At 36.3% G+C, this 24,267-nt stretch overlaps 1 protein-coding gene across 2 annotated transcripts in view; it reads right to left on the reverse strand.

Moving 5' to 3' along the window:
* Positions 1-24,267, reverse strand: part of ADK (adenosine kinase) — a 278,828-nt gene that overhangs the window by 192,080 nt on the left and 62,481 nt on the right. For both annotated transcript variants that reach the window (XM_084526511.1, XM_084526512.1), the window contains exon 4: positions 13,994-14,072. In XM_084526511.1, the coding sequence (XP_084382637.1) occupies positions 13,994-14,072 (79 nt within the window). The remainder of the gene's footprint in view (positions 1-13,993; positions 14,073-24,267) is intronic.

Below are 24,267 nucleotides of genomic sequence, written 5' to 3' on the forward strand. Positions count from 1 at the left end.
AAAAAGAGTACTATTGACATAGGGGTCCCTTACACAGGTAGCTTCCTACAATCAAGCCCTAGCTACCATTTCTTTTAATACTTAAGTATCTTAGTCTCAGAATCTTTAAACCTTTGAATGGTATGTTATAGAAACAAAATATCACCAAAAATGTGTCATACTCAGAAGCTCACTGTTCTTTTATTTGCATATATATTCTGTGTGTACAGTTCACATTTTAAAACAGAAACTTGCTTTATTTTTAGCAGGGCAGCTTTGAGTCATGTAGTCTAAAATTCTAGCACAGTTAGATTGTCACAAAAAAAATCACACTTGGTCTACTTCACAGCAGCATTCCCAGCATAAAACTCAAATTTACATTATGCATGTAAATTTAAAAACTGTCATAGCTACAGTTTTTTAAATCATGTTAGTGCTTCTGAAAAGTTATATTTGTCATACCTAAAGTCTTTATCCAGCCATACCAGAAATAGGATGGCAGAAATGGAAAATTTCCCTTTCATTCCTGCCTTCTTGCCCTTTTTTTGCTACCCACCAGTTCTGGATCATGCTAGATCACGCCCTAGATCCGAGAGCATGCTTAGTGGAAAAAAAAGGTACACAGTCTCTTGCGGGACTACTGAAAAGCATTTGAAAAGAAGCTCTCTTTCAATCAATAATGATGGCAAAGCTTGTTAAATTGCCCAATTTATAAGATCACAGACTAGCTTATCAAAAAGAAAAGGGGTGGTGGGAATATTTCTTTGAAACAGGTCTGAAGAAACAACCTAACTAAACAGGAGGATAAATGCTCAAAAGAGACTAATAATTTGAGCGTAATTCCTTTGCCTTCATTAAACGTCCTTTTCGTTACTTCCTCAAAAGAAAGATTCTGTTCTCCAGAACTGATTCCTTCTACATAGGGAAGAAAATAGGAGGTCGTCATTTCTCTGAGATGCAAGCTTTCATTTCCATGACTCCAAAATGTCACCAAATTCTTAGCAGGGGCAACTAATGTTTGACAAGAGAAAATACAAGAACATTTCAAAACAATTTTGAAAAACAGAATTTCAACGTGCTGTAAGTCACAAGTATTTTTAAAAAGCAATTAATGATATAATAATTCATTTAGTGCTAAGGTATAACTGCAACTTAAGTGTATTCCTGTGGTGCTAACTTCTTGGTATTTTCAATATTTCAATCAAATCAAGCTTTGGAATAATTTTTGATAGAATACAACAACTTAAATAGACAATGCTTGAATTTATGGATCTGGCTCATTAGATGCATCACCACTAGATCTCATTTACAAAAATAGGGCTAGGTGGTTGTTGTAAGCAGCAGCATTAAAAACTTTTCTTAGCAATTTTAAAAGGCAATTTATGTCACCTTATTATTAAGATATCCTTATTTCACATATGTCAATTGCTACTAAAATTAATTTGGGGATCCAAATTTTTGAATTACTATAATTAGACTAATGCTGAATTTTGGATTACCTTTCAATTATCATAAGCTACATTCAGAAGTTGAAAACACAACCTGAGATCAATTTCCTTCTTACAACTTACATAGCTGAACACCACTGATCATAATCTGAACAGGCTTCTGTAATACGTACCCTCTAGAGAGGAAAAAATGATTTTCAGGGCTCTCGCCTAGGCACAGAACTGTGACTCATGAGCAGGGACAGATTTTCATGGAATAGCTCAGTGGTGTTTAACCAGCAGCCTACTGATCCCATTCCCAGGAACCCTTGCCCTCACTGCAAGAGCAATTTAGTTGCTCATGACATATCTACTGTTCTACTGCAGCTGACAGCCTGGTAAATTAAAATAAACCAGCATCTATTTTCTCTTAGTATTTTGGTCTGCATGTTGCAGCAATTCAGCAGCTGTTACAGAACAAGCTGACCCATCTCTAGATCACAGGTGAGAACTGCTGAAGCCACGTAAAAGTCACCTTGCCTTATTAAGCAAACACTCCATAGTCTCAGCTTGTACACCGTGTATTTTGAGAACCAGAACAATGAGTAATAGTATTAGGCATTTATGTCAACAAGCTTCCTTCTTTGTTTAATAACAACCTAGTGTAGAATATGGAACCAATCATGAGTTATGTAGAACCTTCTGTCAGGTAGAGTCTTTTTCCAAACTAGATGCATGGAGAAGGCAGAAAATTCCAGTTCATCTCCGACAGTTAGCCCTGGAAAGTTGTCTTCAAAAAAATTAAAAACTTGTTGTTTTATTTATGATCTAAACAGAATGAAATCACTGTGATTTCAGGGTATATTTTTAAGAGACAGACTAACAAACTTTGTTAATCCTACAGCACATTTGCACCACTATAATGACAGTGCAAGAGAGACTTCTGCTCTTAGGGCTTACAAATATATCTCAATGCATTAATGTTGCCCTTGACAGAACAAGAGTAAATCATTTTCTTGAATTAATTCATTTATTTGGCAGACTGTAGTGTCATGAAGAAACTCAGTAATAACTGGGTGTAGTCATTTCACTTTACTATCATATCTAAATTTAACTCTTCTTACACAGACTTGTATATAGTATCAAATATATGTTGTATCAGTAAACATCACTTAAATTATAAACTCTCTGCATCTAATGCCTAAAGATGTCTGAGTAAATCAAAGTAGTTTTCTCCTAAGAAGCATTGAAAAAGAAAAAATAAAAATAAAAGCTGTGTGTGTAAAAACAAGCAAGTTTATCCAAGTATTTTGTTTCCTGAGGCAAATCTGTAGTGATTTGGGAAAAAAATGCAAAAATACTTCAAACGTGGTTCAGTTAGTCCCGATACTGTGCCATGTCTGAGGATGGGGGAAGATTCTCAGGTAGATACTACAGTGAATAGCTAGGGCAAGTATGCAAAATCTAACTATTCTGCATATATGATCCTTCTTTCACTCAAGTGAAACCTCAGAGTAAAAAGCAGAACACAAGCACAGAATTTCATACAAATACAAACCCATCAACTTTCACTGATCATTAGGTACAGCATAACAAGAAACTAAGCGGAGCTGCTGCATTTATGTCTGAAGAAATTCAGAGTACACAAGAGGCATGCTTTCCTTTCAGATCCTGTGACCTTTTTGTGCACACCTGCCAAATACTCTCCTAGAGTTGTTCGAAAGTGGTAACTGGCCAAATCCTCCAAAATAGTACTTTGCAGCAGGAAAAAATGAACTGCAAAACTCAACATGTATCAGAAAAGTAACAAGCTAGAAAGTTTAGATTTTTAAAACAAAACAGAACCAGACATGAATACCAACAATAAGCATACCCATAGACCAGCTCTCACAGCCTAGATGTAGGTTAACTGCTGATGGAGCAGTCCAAGGACAACACGTTGCTATGGGGTGTTCTTTACATTACCCTATATGCTTTCTTTGAAGGGGAAATCTTGCTCTTTTCCCCTAAAGCACATAATGGTAGCCACTGCAAAGGCCAGTTAACCATCCTGTGTACAGCACTGACTGGTCAGGCAATCCTACATGTTCCTCTGAAAGCATGCTCAAATCGGAGAACACTACCCTACCTCCTGATCAACTGATCAAATTAGCTGTCCTTCTCCTTTTGCATTCTTAAAAAAATTAGGCAAGCTCCCATATTAAATTTCTATTCTGATAAACCATAATTATATTCATCAAATACACAAGTGAGAGACAGGTATACTAATTTACTATATGGCTACAAAGCAAGTCAGCAGCAAAGTTAAATTCACAATTCAGAAGTGCAAAGTCTGACATATGTAAGCTACTGAAAGAGAAAGGAATTGTTTTAAGCAATAAGCCTATGAAAATATCTAATAGATACTGAGAACAGTTAAACTAGAACTTTCAAAGGAAAGCAATGAGTCTTCAAGTATAGTATGTTACTGCATATATAGTATGCATATATAATATGAACCTGCATAGAGTTAAGTAACAGTAAGATTTTCAGTGTCGTTTTTTGGGAAAATTGTACATTCCCAGAGTATTCTAGAGATGTGCAAGGAACTCCTGTAATTTGACATTTCTGATTATCTCCCCACTGTATCACATCACTTAATGTTAATTAATTGCTCAAGATGTAGTTATGTAACTTACTGAGCTGCTAAGGATAAAGCAGCTCCTGAGCTTCCAAGACTAGAGTGGCATGCCAAATTAGTATCAGTGAAGCACAGGAATTTGCCCTCTCTTCTGAGACTGCCAGATGTACAAGTCTTTCTCCTTCCAGTGTCAGGTAATGGCTACAAATCAAGTAAATGTCATTCAACCATTAGTGCCATCAGCCAGTCATTGCATGGACAGCGTCACCACGTGAAAGGTTCTGAGCAGGTCGTGTTGTCACTCAGAGTACAGAAAGGTTGGAAGGTTCACAGGATGGCACCCTTAGTCCCATAGATGTTGCTCTGTGATACCTCCTGCTGTTGATTTTTTCAGAATAAACCCCAACCGATTATTGTGTTACCTAAAAACATGTTTGTTTTCAGGATAAGCGTAAGTTATGGAATGTATTAATTCATCTCATTCTCATTTATAGCATGGCTCACAAGTTAGATGTGGCCTTTGCTCAAGAGAAAACAAAACCAATTAAGTTTTAGTCCCCTCACTCAGCTGGATATTAGGTTAAATACAGAGCCCAGCTTCCTTGGTCGCTTTCAAAAAAAATAATTTATTTTTTTATAGCTCCAAAATATGGTGCTAACAAAGCTAAACAGGCAAAGAAACTGGATCAAGCAACAGGCAGCTGAATTTCACTTCCAGCAGGAGAAAACTGCTACCATGTACACAATGTCTTCCAATTCCATGTGGATGACTGATGTTTGATGACTCTGAAATACGGAAGCAGTTTTCAAACATTTAAATAAAATACAATTGTGGATGGTTGAACAGAGGCCATGTGCACACTCCAAAACTCAAACACAACAACAAGAGGAGAGTTTCAAGGTCCTATCTCACTGGACTTAAGGGGAAATGCGATTGCACAACTATTTACTGTTTTTCCAAAGTGATTTTCAATGTCTTCCTAAGGAAAGACACTTTCCCCATGGTTCTGTTGGTGCTGCTGGTGAGGACATGACCTGAATAAACAAGTCTATGTGTTTCAAACAGGTGAGTCCACATGACCACTGGCCAGCCCAAGCAGGACATTTATACTACAGTGCTTAACATTTACCATCTGTCTGCAAAGCCTGTTGTAGACTAACAATGGTATGACTGGAACTGCCTCATTTTCAGTAGCACAAGTTTAGGCACCTTGCATTGAAGGGCTTTGAAAATGCCCCAAAGAGAAAGAAAAATGCCACAGGCTCTTTAGAACGTGGTTTTCTGACTATCCTACCATTTGTTGACCTTACATTCACAGTCTACAAATGTGCACAAAGTGTTGTACACGGTTATTACCTGCGAGTCACCAATACCAGTATGCATGGGGGGGGGGGGGGGGGAAGTTTGCTATCTTTAACCTTGAAAAGTTAGGTCCTCCAGCACCGCATCATTTATTCCCAATACCTGGTCCAGGACCACAGAAACAATGTATGGGCTTCCTTCCTAAGTCCAAGAAAGCTTGAGAAGTACCCGGATTTCTAACCTGGGGAAAACTTGCTTGGAACTTTACTGAGTTTGCCACAGTGCTAACATGGTTTTGTTACTTTTTTGAATTGTTACACGTAGCTCTGATTAAGGCTTTGAGACTGACTAAGGTACAGTGGAGAAAAAGGTTTAGAAATCTTTTTGAAGTATGTAAATATTCCAGAATTTCTCTGGTATCTGCGGCCATCAGCTGAAGCATTACAACAAAATGACTCAAGCTTCCCAGTGTTACAGTTCTGAAGAAGGAAGGCTGTTCTGTCAGAAGCACGGCCAGATCACTGCAGTGCTGTTACAGGCTATTTTGGAACTGCACGTTAATTACAACATGTTCTTAACAGATAAAATTAGTAAACTGATGTCACTGGCATGTGACACCGTCCACCACAGCTCTAACCGTGGGACACAGTCTTTGCAATAGTGGGAAGAGCTACTTTTCACAGAGACAGACTTATTCAAATGATTGTTTCTGTCACCACTGAGACATGTTTTGTTATTCCTTTACTAAGGAATAACTCATGAAGACTGGCCACAGCACTGTGGCCAGATGCTTAAGAGGTTCAGTCTACTGGCTACTAGCACAAACTTTAGCAAAGCATATACAAGAAAAAGTAGCAGCAAATCTCAACAATTTGTTTTTTCTCCTTTCTCCTCAATAGCTGTGAGAAAGTGCTATCTGACTGGAAGCCATGCTGTTGGTGTGTTATGCTGCAAGGCATAGCAGAAACACGCTAGAGCTGGCAGAGGAGGGAACACATCTCAGGATTGTTGTCTGGCAGAGAAGGTGAGACTATACCCTAAGTTTATTAAATCACAGAAAAGAAAAAAATGGTAGGGAACACTTTTTCATACTTCTTGAAAGCTGGATTGAACTATTGAAAATATTGGAAACACGTGTTTGCTGGGGCCACCAAGAGCATCTGAGTGGGAGGATGTAATGAAGTTGCTTAAGGAATATACAGAGCATGAGGCCAAAACGTATTCTCTGAGGAATTTAAGATTCTGACCCAAATGGTTCAAAAAGCAGGGCGCCTACCTCTCTATTCCACTATTCTAGAAACTGTTTTTGAAGAAAGCCATTTGTGATATCAGTATTTAAGCACACAATAAGCAGAACAGAGAACGTTTATAGTTGATAGCATGATGGGCTCCATAGCAGAATGATGGGTCACACAAGTTGTATCTACCTCAAAACACAATTGAGAAGGATGTTGGTGTGACTGCCCTGTTAACTTTTCCACTACCTCTCTTCCAGTTATGCATATTCAATACATTCTGAGAACTGCTCCTGAGCCAAACCTTTCCTCCTGCTCTGCCTCCTTATAATTAAATATAATTTAATTAATTGTATAGAAGTGATACTGAAATTTTCACTAGCAAGGAAAAGATTAAATTCATTACAATTATATGCCTATTTATATAGAATTATAAGAAAGTGAGGAGAATCACTGAATGACTGAACACTGAAAAAGTAATGTGTTATGAACTTTGTAGAGTAGATACGGTAATAATGTTTATCCAAGGGTACTACCTTACAAATACATGCAAATTAATTTTAACCATATAGCCAACTGCAGTGAAGCAAGTTATAAATTTTACAAAATTATGGTGTTATTAATATATATATATATTAATGTATTTTTAAAAAGTTATGCCTGCAAGTATTTTTATAGATAAATCTGTAGTTTTACAGACTATTTTTGGATTAAACACAACATGACCCAGTAGACACATATATTTAACATAAAATCAAAGTTTGGCTAATTACCCACAGAACAAATAGTAACAATTTAAAAAACATCTAACTCTTCAGCACATTACACATATTGTAAAAAAAAGCATGAATCAGTTCATTTTTTCAAAATTATATTTCTGAACTTATCAGTTTATTAGAATGCTAAAAAGCCCAATCACTTTAGATCAGCAATGCTAGACTGGGTTAGAAGAATAAAAGACGGGATGAAGTTGCAAGTCCTTGAAATATAGGCTGACAGTGGGCGTCATACTTCCCTTAACTACAGAACGCACTGAGACTCAAATGCTCAGAATAACTTACCATCATATGATTTCCTCTTATCATTATTGCTTATTTGATTAGACATTTCAATCCACACATTATTCAGAGTAAAGGAACACAGACTGTCGTTTAAAACCAAGCTTTACTGACACATCTAACAACAGTATCTAGGCTTTTTGCAAAAAATGTTGTACAACCACAACAGCTGACATTTGGATAGTGAGAGGCAGTGCGGAAAAAAACACCAAAAATCACTACTATTTGATATTATAAAAACATTATTGTAAAGTCCCAAGAGTATCTATAAGAAACCTTCCAAGAATTATAAACTTATGTTTTTCCCTTATCTGCCAGTTCTACAAATTCAAACTGAAATGTGTCAAGCTATGTTCTTCCAAGTTCACCTGGCATCACTAGTAATAAAAATTGTATAATGAGAATTTCACAGTTCTTCTGAGAATGAATAAATGACAGAATATAGCTCTCTCTAATGGCTAAGTTAGATCCATTCTAGCACTTCAGCAACAGCAGAAGTGTTAGAAAGAAAATAAGCTATTAAGAAACGGAGTGTAAACTAAGAGCACCCGTTCAGAGCAAGAAGAATGTGACATTCTTTATGTGCACTTTCAGAAAAACAAGAACAAAAACATGCTGTTTGTTGCCAAGGTTGTGTTGTTTAAAATCCAAGTTATAAAATGCTATCAAGTTATACTTGAAATCCAGCACTTGAGTTAGAAAGATAAAACTTCAAAGACTAGTTATTCTAAGCTCAGCACTCCAAAATCAAAATAAACACTGATAAAAATCACGCAAAATATGGCCTGGTCAGCAATAGCCTGCACGTGTGGACAGGGCATACATCTGCTTTAGATGCTTTAAAGTCATGAGCCCTATTAAAAGATTCAGATTTTTCCCCTTTCCAGATCAATGTCTGGTACTAGACAGGCACATAGTCTTAATTAAAATAACAGAAAGAAGCTGAGGAGTAGTAAGACACTGTATTCACATATCTGAATTTAGTTTGTTGGCAGAACTCTAAAACAATACATTATTTATGAACTGCATGCAGTTACATGTATGCATATTTTATAGATCCAATATAATGGATCCAATCATTCGGAGGGATTACAAGAGCTCAGATTAAAGCAAGATGTCACATATCATATTAGATATAAAGCCAAAATTTAATGAGACAAGTAAAGGTCAGAGTAGCAGCACATTGCAGCTTCAACTTGATACCCCCATTCCTCCCTGTTCTTAAGTGTGCAACATAACTTCAACTTTAAACACAAAGCAAAACAAAAAGTCAAAATAAAAGAACAATTCCAACGCACAGATCAGCAAACCAAAGGTAAATTATGTTCTACTCCAAAAACTAAATGATTGCAATTCAGTTTATCATCTCTAGTCCTCATTTCACAAAGCACCATCAAGCAATTCAGTAAGTAATACCCAAGTACTTCAAGTTCAATCCAGAGTTTGAAGTTACTAACACTCCCTAACAGTGAGCCAAGAAAAAAATAATCTCAACAACCATGCCTAACAGTAACATAGTGCCTCCATTACCTGCATTTTTGTTGACAAGCTGGACTCCAACTGCTTTCTGTATTGTACTGCACACAGGAAAACCTTCTACCATTACCCCTCTTTCCCTCTCCCCATTTTTTTATAGTCTGTCTGTTCTTGACTAAACTTTCTACTCAGTACTGAAGTCTTAAAGGAGAAGGTAATTCTTTCAAGACTACTTTTCCTTAAGGCCTTGTATCCAATCTGTTCTGGTTACCTGTTTTTTTCCAGATGAACTAACTTAAATTAGCAAAGTATTAGGAAATTGCAGATGCAAGTGGACAATGGAAAGCACGTTGGTAAGAAAGAAAAATGGCTGGGACAGCAAGAGACACAGAATCAGAGCAGCGTTGTGATTTTTATATTGTTTTTCTCCTCCCAGATTATTTCCCAACCTCTTGAGCCATTTTGTCTTTTCCCTCACACACTTTTCTGTTTCCATTTTCCTCACTTCTTTCTATCGGTATCGTTCTCATGTAAATTCATATTTCAAAGACATAACTTGAGGTTTGTTTAAAACTCATTAAGGAACGAGAAAACTCAAATCTTAGTTATCTTTTCCATTTTTGTGCCTATTATGGTCATTTCTGGAATACTCTCTCATTCATAAATTCACTTTGGTCAAGCCAAAATCACTTTGACCTCCTCACTCTTCTGAAGATCAACATATGTTCAACCAAGATTGATATCCCTGAAGACTTGAATATAAACATCGTATCTCAGTGGCTTTATTAGTGTACTTCTTAGGTCTTCCCTTTCACCATTTTCAGGGATTAAAACATATAAATATTGTACCTATGAAAACACTTATATAATACACTACACAAAGAAATAAGAGTGATACTTCAGGGTTTCTGGTCCTTATTCCATCCTTATGGCCATTATTTTTCATCTCCTCAATTTATAAATCAGTGTTCTGGACCTCTTTTGCAAGAAAATTGTTTTTTATTTGCTCCTTCCTTTTCTTTTTACAGAGCTTTCACCCTCCATGATAGTTGTTTCTTTCTGCTTGCATTACGTGTTCAGAAATCTGTGTCATCCACAGCACTTCAGAAGCACTTCTTCAACAATCACAGAATCATCGAATCATTAAGGTTGGAAAAGACCTCAAAGATCATATGGTCCAACCATCCCCCTACTACCATTGCCACCCACTAATCCATGTCCCTAAGCATCCTTTCTGTTGTCCTTACCACAGCTAGACCTTTTTCTTCTTTAAACCTGCCAATAAACCCTGTCCCCACAAGGCACACTTAGGGCAAGGCGCATTCAGCTTTTTGATTCTCACAAACCTCCAACCATACCTTGATTCTGCATCATGCCATACATTTGAAGTCTGTCCTACAGCAGGACAATATTGAAGAAAATTACCAAAATTCCCTTTAGTACCTTACCTGCCAAAATCTGTCTTTAAGGCTGCACACATTAGATCTTTCATTTCTGTTAAGTTGCCAGAAAATTCCAAGTAATTCTGCTCTTCACAGCTTGACTGCAGTTCTGGTTAATTCTTTGTATACTTTTACAATCTTCATTTCCACTATATTTGCTGCTTTAAACCTTTAGTTCCAAAACCCATGATTTAAGCCTCATTTTCTTTCCATTTTTCTTCACAGCTCAGAGCTTCTTCCTATTGCCTCTTTCTGTACTTACCATCTCAGATTTCTCACACATGATAAATACAGTACTTCTACAACTACTTTTTCTTTTTTTTTTTTAAAAAAAAAAAAAAAAAGTTGTCTATCCTTCTCAGGAATATTCTCCTCAGTGAAATCTACTCCACAAAGAGTATTCCTATCTTTACAGGCATGACAAAAAATACATTGAAAGAAATATCCAAAATATATGAGAACGTTTAACAGAAGTGATAATCACCATACATCATCTAAGCATGCTTATGGACAGTTTCATTTTTCCTTTTGCAACAAATACTTTAAGTTTGCCCACTCATTCTGCCTTTGGGTATTTTGGTTTCAGCATAGTGCTGCTTTTCTGACTCTTAAAGAAGCAGATAATTTGAAACAAACACCTCAATGGCCCCCATTCATTAGTTGCTTCTTAAGTTTTTCCCCTTTTCTATTCCAAACACTTAATTAACTGTTGTCCAATTTTCCTACTACAGTCCTTAATACACTATTCCCACTCAGAAACAAACTTCTAAAAAAAGCAGTTGCCAGACTTCAGAGGCTGTTTGCTCATTACCAACTCAAACTGTTGTATTCCACTGCAGTCAGTTTTCCAATGATGCTTTCCTTCAACATGCTCTTATTCTTACCAACCTAAGAACTCTCAAACAAAATTTCAAGTTTTTATCTCACTTTATTAGCACCTTTTTTTTTTTTCCCCCAAAAGTAGACCTACAAGATAAAACAAGCTGAAAACTTTTAATAAGAGTGTTATTCTTGGTATTTCTTCCCAGCTTATGTTCTTGGAGAGAACCTACATTCACTTTGAGTGTTCAGAGCTCTGAACTTATTTATTGGCCCCTTACTTCTCAACCAGCACTCAGGCTTCTTGAATCAGTCTTTGCTTTCTCCTGCTGTAAAATATAAAAATATATTTGCAGCAATACTAACTGGAATATGAAATATAAAAAAATATTCCAATTACTATTGCTGCAAAAAGTCTTCCAGAATTTCTAGTTTTAATTTTTGGTTTACATTTAAACTTTTCCCCCCATCCTCAAGTTTCTTCTTCTGCCAAAGCTTACAGAATAACAGCTTCTTTTAAGATTTCCAGAATTCCTTTTTCTCTCTCTCACCCTCCCATCCCTCATTTTAAAGCCTTTTAGTGATGTTATGTTATTCATGCACAACTGTTTGAAGTTTCAATCTTACTTGAAACAAAAACTAGGAGATGACAACCCTTCTGGAGACAAATTCAATTCCAGATGGCAACTGGAGCTGAATGAGGCTCCCAACTCAGAGCCAAGGTAAAGGGATAAAGCTCACTGACAAAAACTCATCAGCATAAGAAAGGAGTATTGACATATAAACTTCTATGTTTCACTGCTTTAAATCTTTTTTTTTTTTTTTTTTCCATTCACACTATACAGATTCTGTGCACTTCCTAGTGTAATTATTGAACACCTTGACTGCTACACTAAAAGGCAGTTAGGTATTTAAACAGTTTAGAAATAAATTAGCTGAGGTCAAATAGGTCATTTCAAAGAGAGATGGAAATGAAATCCTAGGCTCTTTGAACACTTCAAAGTTACCAGTTCTGAATTTACCATGTGTGTGTGCTTCTAAGCCTCTGCAATCTAGAAGTAAGAATTTCATGACTGTACTAGTAGTTGCAGAACTCCCTCCAAAAAGTTGACCTCTACTCACCTGTCATGGAAGAGATTGGTTGACCCATGGGTCAAGCAACAGTTTACTGACACAGAATTCAATTAATTACTTGGTTAGAGCTCTTCTGATACAGTTTTGTGTTGCTGTTTTTTTAAAATATCAGAAGCAAAATTGGCTTGATGACAGAGTAACAAACTAAAAAGCTGTGAGAGCTGTCTGTATTTAAAAAGCATTGCCATTTCAGAATTACAATTCTATATACAATAAAGTGCATGCAATTTAGGTTTACCTCTATTGAGAAAATTTTTCTCTACAGAAACATCTGACAAGACATTTAGGGTTTATAAACATGAAGACCTCAGTAAAAGACCAGCCATATTTCCTCATAGACGCCAGCCACGGTACGTGCATTGGGAACACATTTAAAGGATCACTCTGTTTTCTTCATAACCTTCCCACCCCACACGCACATTCAAGTACCAGCCATAAGCAAATATCAGACAATTTTGGTAGTTTGAGTCCAACTCTGAAATAATAGAAGCAGCAACTATTTTGTACAAAGAAGCAGCAACCACTAGTATAACATTTTTTCCCTTTTTATTGGTGGTGGTGGGGAACCTTTGTTAATTCATAACTTAATTTCTTCCAAATGTTCATTTAATGTTATCTGGCAGTAAGTTTTAATTATATAGGAAGCGTGGAAGTTAATAAGCCAGGATCATTAACAAAAAGGTTATAAATATAGTTTGTATATTTTTAATTATAGGATTTGTACATCTATCACACAATCTAAAAATATACACACAAGTATGTACTTTTTATACTTCTACACAAGTTTATACTTCTTTACAAGTATTTTGACAAAAGGCATGTTTTACTTGTAAAAAAATCTAACTACACCTCAAACCCAATTCATCATTACTGTTCTTCATCATACTAGCCAGAAAAAATATCCTTTTATAAAAGAAGCTTTGCCTTTCAATCCTTTACGGACAAGCTTCCAAGTTCCTACAGGATAAATGTGATCAGCATTACAGAACAAGCAGGTCCCTTTTAGCCAACCTCAAATTTATATCTAGTTGCTTGCAGACTCATTCTGGCCCGTGACAGAAACCTCCACGGACAGTGATCAAAGCCTTTGCTAAGCAAACTGTGTTTAACCATTCCCCTTACTTTTTATTTCCTTACCATGGGAGGACTCCTCACTGCACCTAGGGACCTTGTCCTCGCCTCTTTGCTCTTTTGCTGTACATCTATCTATGAGAAAGGCCTGGCTTAATCTTCCTTAAAAGCCTTCCTCCCCCGCTCCCCTTACCCTTTTTAGGCAAATTATGCTTGTAACTGCAACCTTAACAAAAACTATGTGAAAAGAATGAAGAGTAAAACTTTGAAATTGATCATGTGAACGATATACCAAAAAACATACTCTGGGAAACACAATCACACGAATACATTGAGTAGCACTCATTACTCATAGGAGACAGCACAGAGCATCAAGTTAATTCCAACTCAATATTTTAAATAATCAATTATTTTTAAGGAAAAACAAACCTGGGCCACTTTAACAGAATTCTGAGTAGAGCCACCAGCATGATATTCTACTTTGAACTTTTTCACAAGTTCTTCAAATCTGTAAAAAAAAAAAGAAAAGCAAAGGAGAGGGGGAGTTAAACACTACAAGTTATTTTGCAATAGAAAATACAAAGAGCAGGAGATGATATCATGTTATTTGCAAACAGGAAATTTAGATCCATTAGCTGTTACACCTGGTGGAAGCTGGGAACATTATCTAGACTTGGTGCAAATAAGAAAGCAGCATGCGACTGACCTGAGTCCTTTACCTTAAGGTTGCAATTAGAGTAAATAACTGAAACATACATTATCTGAAGCAGAAGTGTGATTGTAATGAACTTCTAAATTTACAAAAATATATGCTTGAATAAAGGAATATCGTGAAACAAGGACATTTAGGCACTCATCCCATCACGTGAACCTAGAAACAATGTGATGTTAAGTGAGAAGAAACAACTGTGCTCTGTGTTTCAAGTTTTCATGTGAAATACTGCGTTTTGACAGGTGAAGGACTTCTGTGAACAAATCTAGCATTCTGTTGGAAAAGACAAGCATCTCCTGATGAGCTTTCAAATTTTCAAGTCATACTGCTGCTATGAAAGCATTGCATTTTCTGGTAGCGTCTTATTAGGTATGAACAATAGAAGAAAACTTTAACTTTTCAGGAAAATATCTACCCTCGTATTTCAGATCAAACTTAAGGGTTAACACCACCCAAATAAAATTCAATCAGACACCTCCTTGCCTAAGATACACTTTGCATTTCAGATGACAGTATCTTGAGAATCAGATCACTGTATCCTGAGAATAAGCCTTTTCTCTAGTCACAGCCTACAGAAAAGACAACTGTCACAGGAAAGGAAACCAGAATAAAAAAGTTGGGGAGACTGCAGGGAAGCTGAGCACAAATACCACATCATGCCTTTAAGTTCCAAGCGTGCTTCAAAATGACTGGATTAAGTAACAGGATCGACAACCTCAGAAGACATTAGACTCAGGAGGAAGTACTCCTGCAGGGTAACTAAAAGGTTTACTGTAAAAATTTGTTTGCACACTTGAGGGTCAAAATGACCTTCACATCAACCTTAATTAATAGTATAGTTTTTTCCTTAAAGTCCTTTAACACTAGATGCTTAACTTTAACAATGAAGTTTGCCCAGTTAGGTAAACTAATGTATTTAAACATCGTTTATTGCATTTAACTCTAGCATGTCTTAAAACAATGACATCTTTATTTCAGACACAGTAAAATTGAATACTACCTGCCAACCCTAGTTCTCCTCCCCACAGCCTGAAAAACCTCATAGCATCTGAACAATGGCTCTGGGGACAGACTTGTCAAATAATGACTTAATTTAAAGGGTTTTGATTTTCAGTACCATATTACTCATAAGAGCATTTTTATTTCTACAATACTTCCTATTTACAATGTTTGAATAATGAGCCTCTCACCCTAGCAAACTACCGATGGGCAGGCAATTAGAAAGAACCAAGAATTAAATTACTACATATGCTTTTCACAGTTATCCACACTACTAATTATCCACCAATTCTATGTCAAGCAATTGAAACCTCAAATGATAGCAAGTAGCTGAGAAGGGGGAAAATAACAAAAACAACAAGTCTCATAACAATTGCTTCTCAAAGACATACAAACCATCATGAACCAATTAAGTATTTTGACAGTATTTTTTCTTAAATTTAATTGACCTTTTCAACCAATTTGAGTGTATGCTGCCCAAATCCCATGGTTACTTTTGCATTTTTATTTATCGACAAGCATGCTAATTAGTACTTTAACTCCTTTACCTAAAGACATCTAATGTTTTCATGTCTGTACTATTTAGTGGCACATTAAACTTACAGGCTTAGTATACTCTAATGAATGACATACAACAGAAGCTCTAAATTTACATGTCTATGTATTTAAACATTTCATTTTGCAGTTTGAAGAAGCATCGAAATAAATAAATGATATCTGGAAGAAAACGACTGAAAGAAATCGCCTTACAATAGTGTTCTTAATGCCAAGATTTCAAGGTGACAGGTATATGATCAAAGAAGCAACCTCAACAAATTATTTTACAGTTATTAACGGACTTAGAAAAGCAAAAAATGACCAGTGGCTTCTGCTATTTCAGACAATGTTAAAAGGCATAACTCCGTTTCTTTGAATTAATATAGTAACTCAACACCTCTAAAGAGCCATTATATAAAATGGAACAGGGTTCATAAAAATGCAAGAAAAGTACTTTTGCTGATCATTTGCTATGACCTATCAAAAGGACAATATAAATGGTGTTGTTTCAATCCACAAGAGGCTGATAACCAAGTCATATCACATATGACCTCAAAATTAAGACTGCCAATAGCTTTTTATCTTAAGTATATGAAAATTTTCACATTTTTCAAAATGTCAGTAGCTGGCACAGGAAGCGTGGGAAAACTGACTTTGCCATTATCTGCTGTATGTCTGACCTGCAAAGACAAGACTGTGTCACACCAGCATGCTTCAGAAACATGGTATTTGCTTTTATAAATTTCTCTGTTTTAAGGAAGGAGGTTCAACTGGAGAAACTTCTGAGGCCTGTGAATGCTAAACAGAGCTTGCGTGTGTGCTTCAGGAATAAGCCGTTATCACACGTAGGATAATTCAAGAAAATTAGAACCTTATGAGCTAGACTGAATAATATTTTTGTTTCGTGCCCTACAACTGTTGGTCTTTCTGAATATTTCTTAAGGCTCTGCTATATCTGAGGACTGTGACCTTTCGCCTGACCTAGCAACATACCGTAACCTTAAATAACAGAATAATAAATCCCGCCATCAGCACCATAGAGGGGGCCCCTGTTTTTGGATGTGTTGACCACATTACAGCATACTTTAACAAAAACAAGTTTACGTTTGCAACAGCATGTGTTTTCAGCTGTGATACTGTTGATCAACTCTAGCACTGACTAAGGAGGATATGTTAATGTTTTGCTCAATTACACTAGAGACAATAGCACTTCTGTCAGTTGCTCCCTCCCCTTTTTAAAAGAAGAAAAAAAAAGATTGACTCCTTGAACTTGATGCTGAAAGGTGAGCCTTTTCAGTAACCTGACTTCTGAGAGCGCTAATGCCTACGAAAAGTACAGGAAGGCAACTAAAGAAGCTGTTATATATAAAAAACAAATCAGCAAGAATAGAAACAAGTTGGTTTTGTTTTTTTTTTTAAAACAAGTTACACCTCCTTACACTACAGGAGATGGAGGTTATTTCTAGAAGGCATCGATGGCTCTTACAGATGCCATATTGTGGCTTCAACCAAACCACAGCCAGCTGTTAGGACATCCCCCCAGCGAGTCCTCCTTCCTCCCTCCTTTTTCATCACCGCTGACAATTTCACCACCCTGCCCATCATTCGCAACATCCCTCTCCATCTCTCTGGGTCCTCTTCCCAAACCTGCTATTCCTTCTCCTAGCATTTCTTCAGATGCAGCATTTCATTTCTCATACTGAAAAACTTGCTTATCTCCGTATCTAACTGCTTCAGACTGTGATGTCCCTGCGTGGTGGCTCTCTCTCTTTACCCCTCTCCTAGCCCCCTTCGCAGCCCCTTGAAGCAGAAGCGGCTCCAAGGCCCCGCAGAGCATTACAGCACTCCATGCACCATCCTTCGTTCTGCACATTCACATCTACAACAGCCCCAGGGCGCAAAGCAATCAACACAAATACCTTTTCTCTCAGTAACCCATCATACCATCCAAGGTCCGGTTACTAGTATTTTCTGTGAATATTAGCCCACCTACTTTAAATCTTCCTTCAGATCACCTTTCACCACAATGTCTACAAAAGTCATCACCAAGGCTGGGTGAATTCCTGAGGCTATTCCCCAGCCTAATGACTGGCGATCCTCTCCTGGATCGATACCCATCTCTTGTGGCTTGCTTCATACACAGAGTCCGAAGATGTTTTGAGCTCTGACTGTTTGCTTGTTCTATGCTACATGACAACAAACAGTCTTGTTTGGTTCACCATGCTTTCAAAACCAAGCTGGTAATAAAAATAAGCACATTAAACACACCCTATAGCCGAACGCAGACAACCTTAGGAAATAGAGTGATAGTAAGGAAAATTAACGGCCTTACCTTTTTTTTAATTTATTTTATTTTTAGACATACTAGTCTACAAAGCAACTCTTTCTCAAGAATTTAATGGCCATAGATTGCCAAAATTTAACTGCCAGACCTCTGGGAAAAACACTTCTGATGCATATGTCAGAAGCTAGCTATCTGCAAGAGGTAGACAAATGTAAGCTCTTGTTTTTCCACTGCAGTATGCTGCCCTGGATATCTTTTGATAGATCATCTTATTTCCTAAGATATAGACAATAGCATACATCAGCAGAAAAAATCAGCTAACAAAAAAAACACCCAGAAAAGAGGGAAAATTAATTTTTGCCCTTTTTGTTTCTGTCTGCCAGATAACATGAACATAAGGAAAAAAAATGGTTATTTTGAATAATGCTAATACACTATTTCCAGTGGGTTGTATATTTTTGTTTGGTACTAGAAAAGCCTTCAAAAACATTAAGATGGAAATCTCTCAAGTAATCAAGCAAAGGCTGCAAGTTGCACATAACTCTTTTATTTCTTTGGAGGTAAGTTGGGACTTGGGAGGAAAGCTTTGCTAATACCTCTAGAGAGGAAGGTAGTCTAGGATTTGGTTTACTTTCAAGCTATTGGATGAATTTTAATTAGATTTTAATTAAAAATCATAATTAATGGTGATTTTGACACATTTCCCAGATATTTATTTTTAGTTGCAAGAAGAGGTCATATTAAGATATGTCTGTAGCTGAAGTGTTCAGCTGTGAGGAGAACCAGACTAATACGCTGACAACTAGATGTTTGATCCTTTTAATTGCATTTTTTAAAAAATCTACTTAAATCTTCACATTAAGTAACCTGTGACAGAATGTCTACGAAATCACTTCATAAATTAAGAAAGAATTATGTGAGAGAACATCATGCTATACAACCTGCTTTCATAATACTAAAAGATCAGTAAAACTACATAAGAAGTTCCAAATATATATACATTTATTTTTATTTTTTTAAGAAAGTCTCCAAGAAATAACACAACAACTACACAATGCCAAACCTGCAACCTGATTGCTTTGCAGGGCACGGCAGAGGTAGTTACACATACATCTGGACAAGCCTGTCGTCTGTCACATTCTCCGTTTCATCAGAGCCTGGGCCAGTGCCAGCACGATGCAGGCAGCCCCATCGCCAGGCAGATGGGGCACACGTTGTAGCAAGGCAGATACAACAAGACAGCTCCGGTCGGCATTCGTAGGCACACTCAAGCCCCCATAATTTGATCCTAAGTGAAATTTAATTCTCCTTTAAGGAAGAGGTCTACTCTCAAAATTGAAACACTGTATCTGAATCACAAAATACTGAATTTTTTAAACAGAGAATACTGCAGGACAAATACTGTGGGTAAGAAGAAATGCAGTTCATACTTTAAAAAGTGTGCCTAATTTCTCTTAATTATACGACTCAACATTCTATGTTTGAATCCTATATAGGACATATATATATATATATATGTATGTATGAATTATTTCATCCCTAGTCTTTGACAAATAGCCCGTTAAGATTGAGATGCAGATATAATTGGTTGTTCTGGCTTAAAATTGGGCCTGAAAGAACAAAAACATTACCTTTAAGAAATGAGGTACAATCACAGAGGTACATGGGAAAGCTTTCTAACAGCTGCTTGGCAATGACTGACTTTACCCAGACCTAGTTCTTCTCCTTATTAGCTTGGCAAAGAATTAAAGAGTTCAGGACTGGGTAGGGGAGTAAAGGAGAAGAATGAAACATGCTAAAAAGGAAGTATTGGAGACAGGTTAGCACCATGGACATACAACAACAGAAAGCTAATGTGTTACGAGTACGATTGCTACAATTCAGTATAGCAGATTATCATATTTTTCTCCTATATTTACAAAAGTTCAGAGAACAGTGACTCTTCATGGAATTATTTACTGTTGCAAACTAGAATTTCACATAAAGTATTTTCCTAATCACCTCATCCAAACAAACAGCAAATGAAAAAAGCCAGTAATTCCAACCAGGTTAGGATTATGAGTACCAAATGTTAATATATGAAAGAAGAAAAAAATGCATAGGCAAATTGCAAGATTCATAGCTTTGAAATATTTTACCACAAATGTTAGTGAGGTTGAAAAAAATGCACTTAAATGTCAGTTTGATAAAAGCCAAAAGAACATTTTCCACATGTGTTTGCATTTAGGCATATTGAAACAAGATGGAAAAAGTAACAGTCATTCAAACGTAAGGTTAAAACATCAGCTCTTAAGGATCATGATTTAAAGACATTTCTCAAAGTATTTTTTTTCCTTTTCTCAGCAAAGAGTCAGGCAAATTTATGCAAGTGTTCGTGAAAAGACCCTCTTATTCCAGATTATCTGGATATCTTCCCTCTACATTATCTCAAAAACGTACATGATTATACCCAGAAGCATCAGCCACCACAAGGCAAGTTTTACTGGTGATATTTTGAAACACTGTAAGAAAATGAAAAGAAAAACTATACCTCTAAATTATTAAAAGATTAAATTTCTAAATGTTGCTGAACACCACAGATATGTTTACACAGAGTTCAATCACAAAACTTAAAATATGTCTATTATATGTGATTATTTTAAGTATGTGTCAAAGAATTTTGACCAAACTTTCCCTCTATTAGCTTCTAATCACAATGTTTAAAGAAAAGTTTCAAGCTAAACACAGGTAACCAGAAATACTGTCAAAGAATTTCCATCAATTCAGTAATTTCACTAGAAGTTAATGCATTTTCCCCTTCCTACTCCCTTTTTGAAAGACCTTCCAGCAATCAGCTAGGACTCTAAAATCTTGTAGGTACATCCCTGGATCCACACCACGGCATCGTTACAGAACACATCGTTACAGAACACTGTAGCCAGAAACAGCTCCTTGCCCTTATACGTAAGCACTGAGGGTCAGAAAACATTTCAGGCAAGGCAAAATATATAGCATTTACCTCCGTCATCCTTGGATGCATCAGATTATGTTCTAGAGCACTACGGAACAAGGTCATTTCCTTTGTTATTTCTTGGCTCTATTACAAAAACATTTACACTTGCTCCTGATGTTCCCTGTATACTTTTCTAAGATTGTATGCATTCATACTGCTTTGAAAAAAAATGTATCATTTTGTTTGATTCTTTCAAGTGTTATGGGAAGAATACATGCTTTTTGAGACCTGCCTGTAAAGTCTTCATGTCCCAATTTCCTTGCTAACTAACCAAAGGAAGGGAAAGCTGTTTGTCAAATTAGAAAGTGGCATATTCCTTCATCCTTTAAATAGCAATAACTTCATCTGTCCTACATTAAAAATGCAGAAAGACAAGCAACACAAAGCTTTTGAAAATAAGACTACATTTACAAAATTAAAAGCAATTTAAAGAACATAAACCTAATTATGCAACAATCACATGAGACCACAGTAGACGCTTCCCACTTGGCACAGTAGAGACCAGGTGTTAACTGTCAATAAATCTTTAGTGAATGCTAATTGAAACTGCTGCTTCACAAGCATCAACTTACTCCAGCTCACATCAAAGAGAAAATTTGTTTAACTTAATAGAAAATTTACCAAGAATATTTTAATATTAAAAGTATTCAGTCAAACAAGAGACCTTAAACCTTATCTTTGCTACAATTTAGGCTACCTAAAGCTGCACTGCAAATCATACTATGCTGCCTATAAAGAGAAGACAAAAAGATGTGTGCACATGTACACTTGGGAGAGAGAAATATTTTACTATAGCAATGCAGTAACTTCGTAATTTGTATTTTTATCTATAAATACATCACAACAGTAAAAATGTTAACCAAGTTGCAAAGTCTGGGTTTTAATTCAGAGTCGATAAAATATCAAAGTTTTGCAAGCAGAGCTGTTCCAAGAACAAATTATAAACTAATTGCTTCCATACATCTCCCAGATTAAGAAATATTTGTCTAAGTAATATTCTCTTTCTACTAAGTTCAAAACAATAGTGAAAGTTGCTAACCACAATCTAAATCAATTTTATGTTTTTACAATATAAATGTTCCATGTCAATTCAGCTACAGTACTAAAATATCTATTTTTCTTCACCCCCTGTGCTATTTTCAATTACTTTAAATTAGGTATCCAGTGAGTATATTTAAACCAAGAAAACATTAGGAAAACATCAGAATATTTCAGTAGTTCAAGATGACACTATACATTCACTCTAAGCTATTAGCATGCAGTGAACTATAGTAATTGTCCTCAGGAACAAGCAGGAAGACGAGCCCAGAAAATCTTACTTTGAGCACAACCAAATAGTAAATGCCAAGTAAGATTTCTGTTTTCATTCTCTTTGACCTTACTTTCTCTCAGTGCTGCTCTGCCTTGAATATTCCTTAGGACAGTCACCTACTGATAGCAGGCAATAGCACTAATTTAACTCAAAAACACAGGCAGTATGTATTACCTCAAGCACGTACTCATACTCTCCAAACACATTTCCTTTCTGTAAGCTTTTGATAAGCATATAATCACACGTCCAAATCTTCATTTCCATTAGAATGCACTACAGAAGGAATCAACTATTTATTGTCAACGTCTTAAGCACTTTGTGGGAAGAACTGTTTGGAAGGACAAACATGTAAATAAGTTGCTTTCACTTTTGGAGAAGACAAAAAACTGGCTCTCCTACAAGCCAGGAGAACTTGTGCTGGTGGGATGACATCTGAGGACAGGCTACACAGAATAGGCTGCTACCCAAGAACACGCATCAATTGCCTGCTGGGGAGGCAAGTAAGGGAGAACCTACAGCACCAGCGTGTGTACTCAAAGTAGCTGTAAGCAAATGAGTTGAGGGTCTGGAAGCAGTCTAGCCACAGCAGCCTGGAGTTCACGAAGGTTAATTCTTCCTGCTAAAACACAGGGTCACTTTTCCCACACAGAGTTCCACACAGCTGCAGTTAAACCAACTCCGATATTCGTGCGAGCTTATTTAAAGCTATCGCAAGTGCTTTTACCACAACACTATTGCCTGCAATGTAGATGTATGCCAATTTTCTAAAACATAAAATATTTATCTTGACTAACCCAGTGTAAGCCCTGTGGGCTATTTAGAAGCAGTAGTATTCTGATAATATCACAATCATTAGACTTAATTGGATAAAACATTTTCTACAATGATCACAGCAATATGAGAAAGATGGGTTAAAACAGTATAGGCTGAAAGCCCAAGAGATGCTAATAATGCAAAGATATTTCTCTGAATAACATAAGATATAAGGTCACCTTTTATCTCAATACTCTGTTGATAATGAAAAAGCAAAGCCAAACCACTAAATAATCAATGGAGAATAAAAATTACTAGATCTAAAGGAAACAGCTGTTGCCATCAAAACACAAAGCCTTTTCACACATGTAACGTGCCTTACAAAAGGAAGATGTGTAAACAAAATGAAGGTAAACATATAGACTGTAAGTAGCATTAGAAGTACCAAAGGTGACAAGAGGACTTGACACTGAAGCTGCTCCTTAAATTATTTCCTTTATAGCATAGGTGTTTTTTTATTTTTTTTTTATTTTTTTTTTCTTTTAGGTTTATGTCTTTACATAGCTTTCTTATAAATGGATCATTTGCACTACTGAATTCTGGAATTTCAATAAGGGAGAAAAAGGAAGCAACTGGATTAACAACTTTGATCAATTACCCTTCCATTAAGCTTTCTACTTGAGTGGTGATATTTTCATACATGAAACAAATCCTCCTGTGTTGTATCAACAGAACACCTTCGTATTTGGAGAGAAGAGGAAAGACTAGGCAACATGCATGAAGGGAAAGACTAGGAAATGTGCAAGGGAAAAAAAAAATATATATATATTCTTCATCAGGAACCAAACAGTGATGCTGGATAATCCTTAGAAATAATATACTGAATATTGATAAATTTGGGCCCCTCTCAAGTACACAAGCCTTATATAAGGCTTTATATAACAAGAATCAACTAGATAACATTCAGATTTCATGAAATAAACTATGTCCCGAATTAGGAAGCAAATAGGTATTTTTCTATAAAAGGTGATTGTCTTTAATTAACCTTTTTTTCTAAAAAAAATAGGTTCTTTATCAATATTCCAGTATTTGAGATTTTCATATACATTGCAAT

This window comes from Aythya ferina (assembly GCF_964211825.1).
Source record: "Aythya ferina genome assembly, chromosome: 7".
NCBI classification, from domain to species: Eukaryota; Metazoa; Chordata; class Aves; order Anseriformes; family Anatidae; genus Aythya; species Aythya ferina.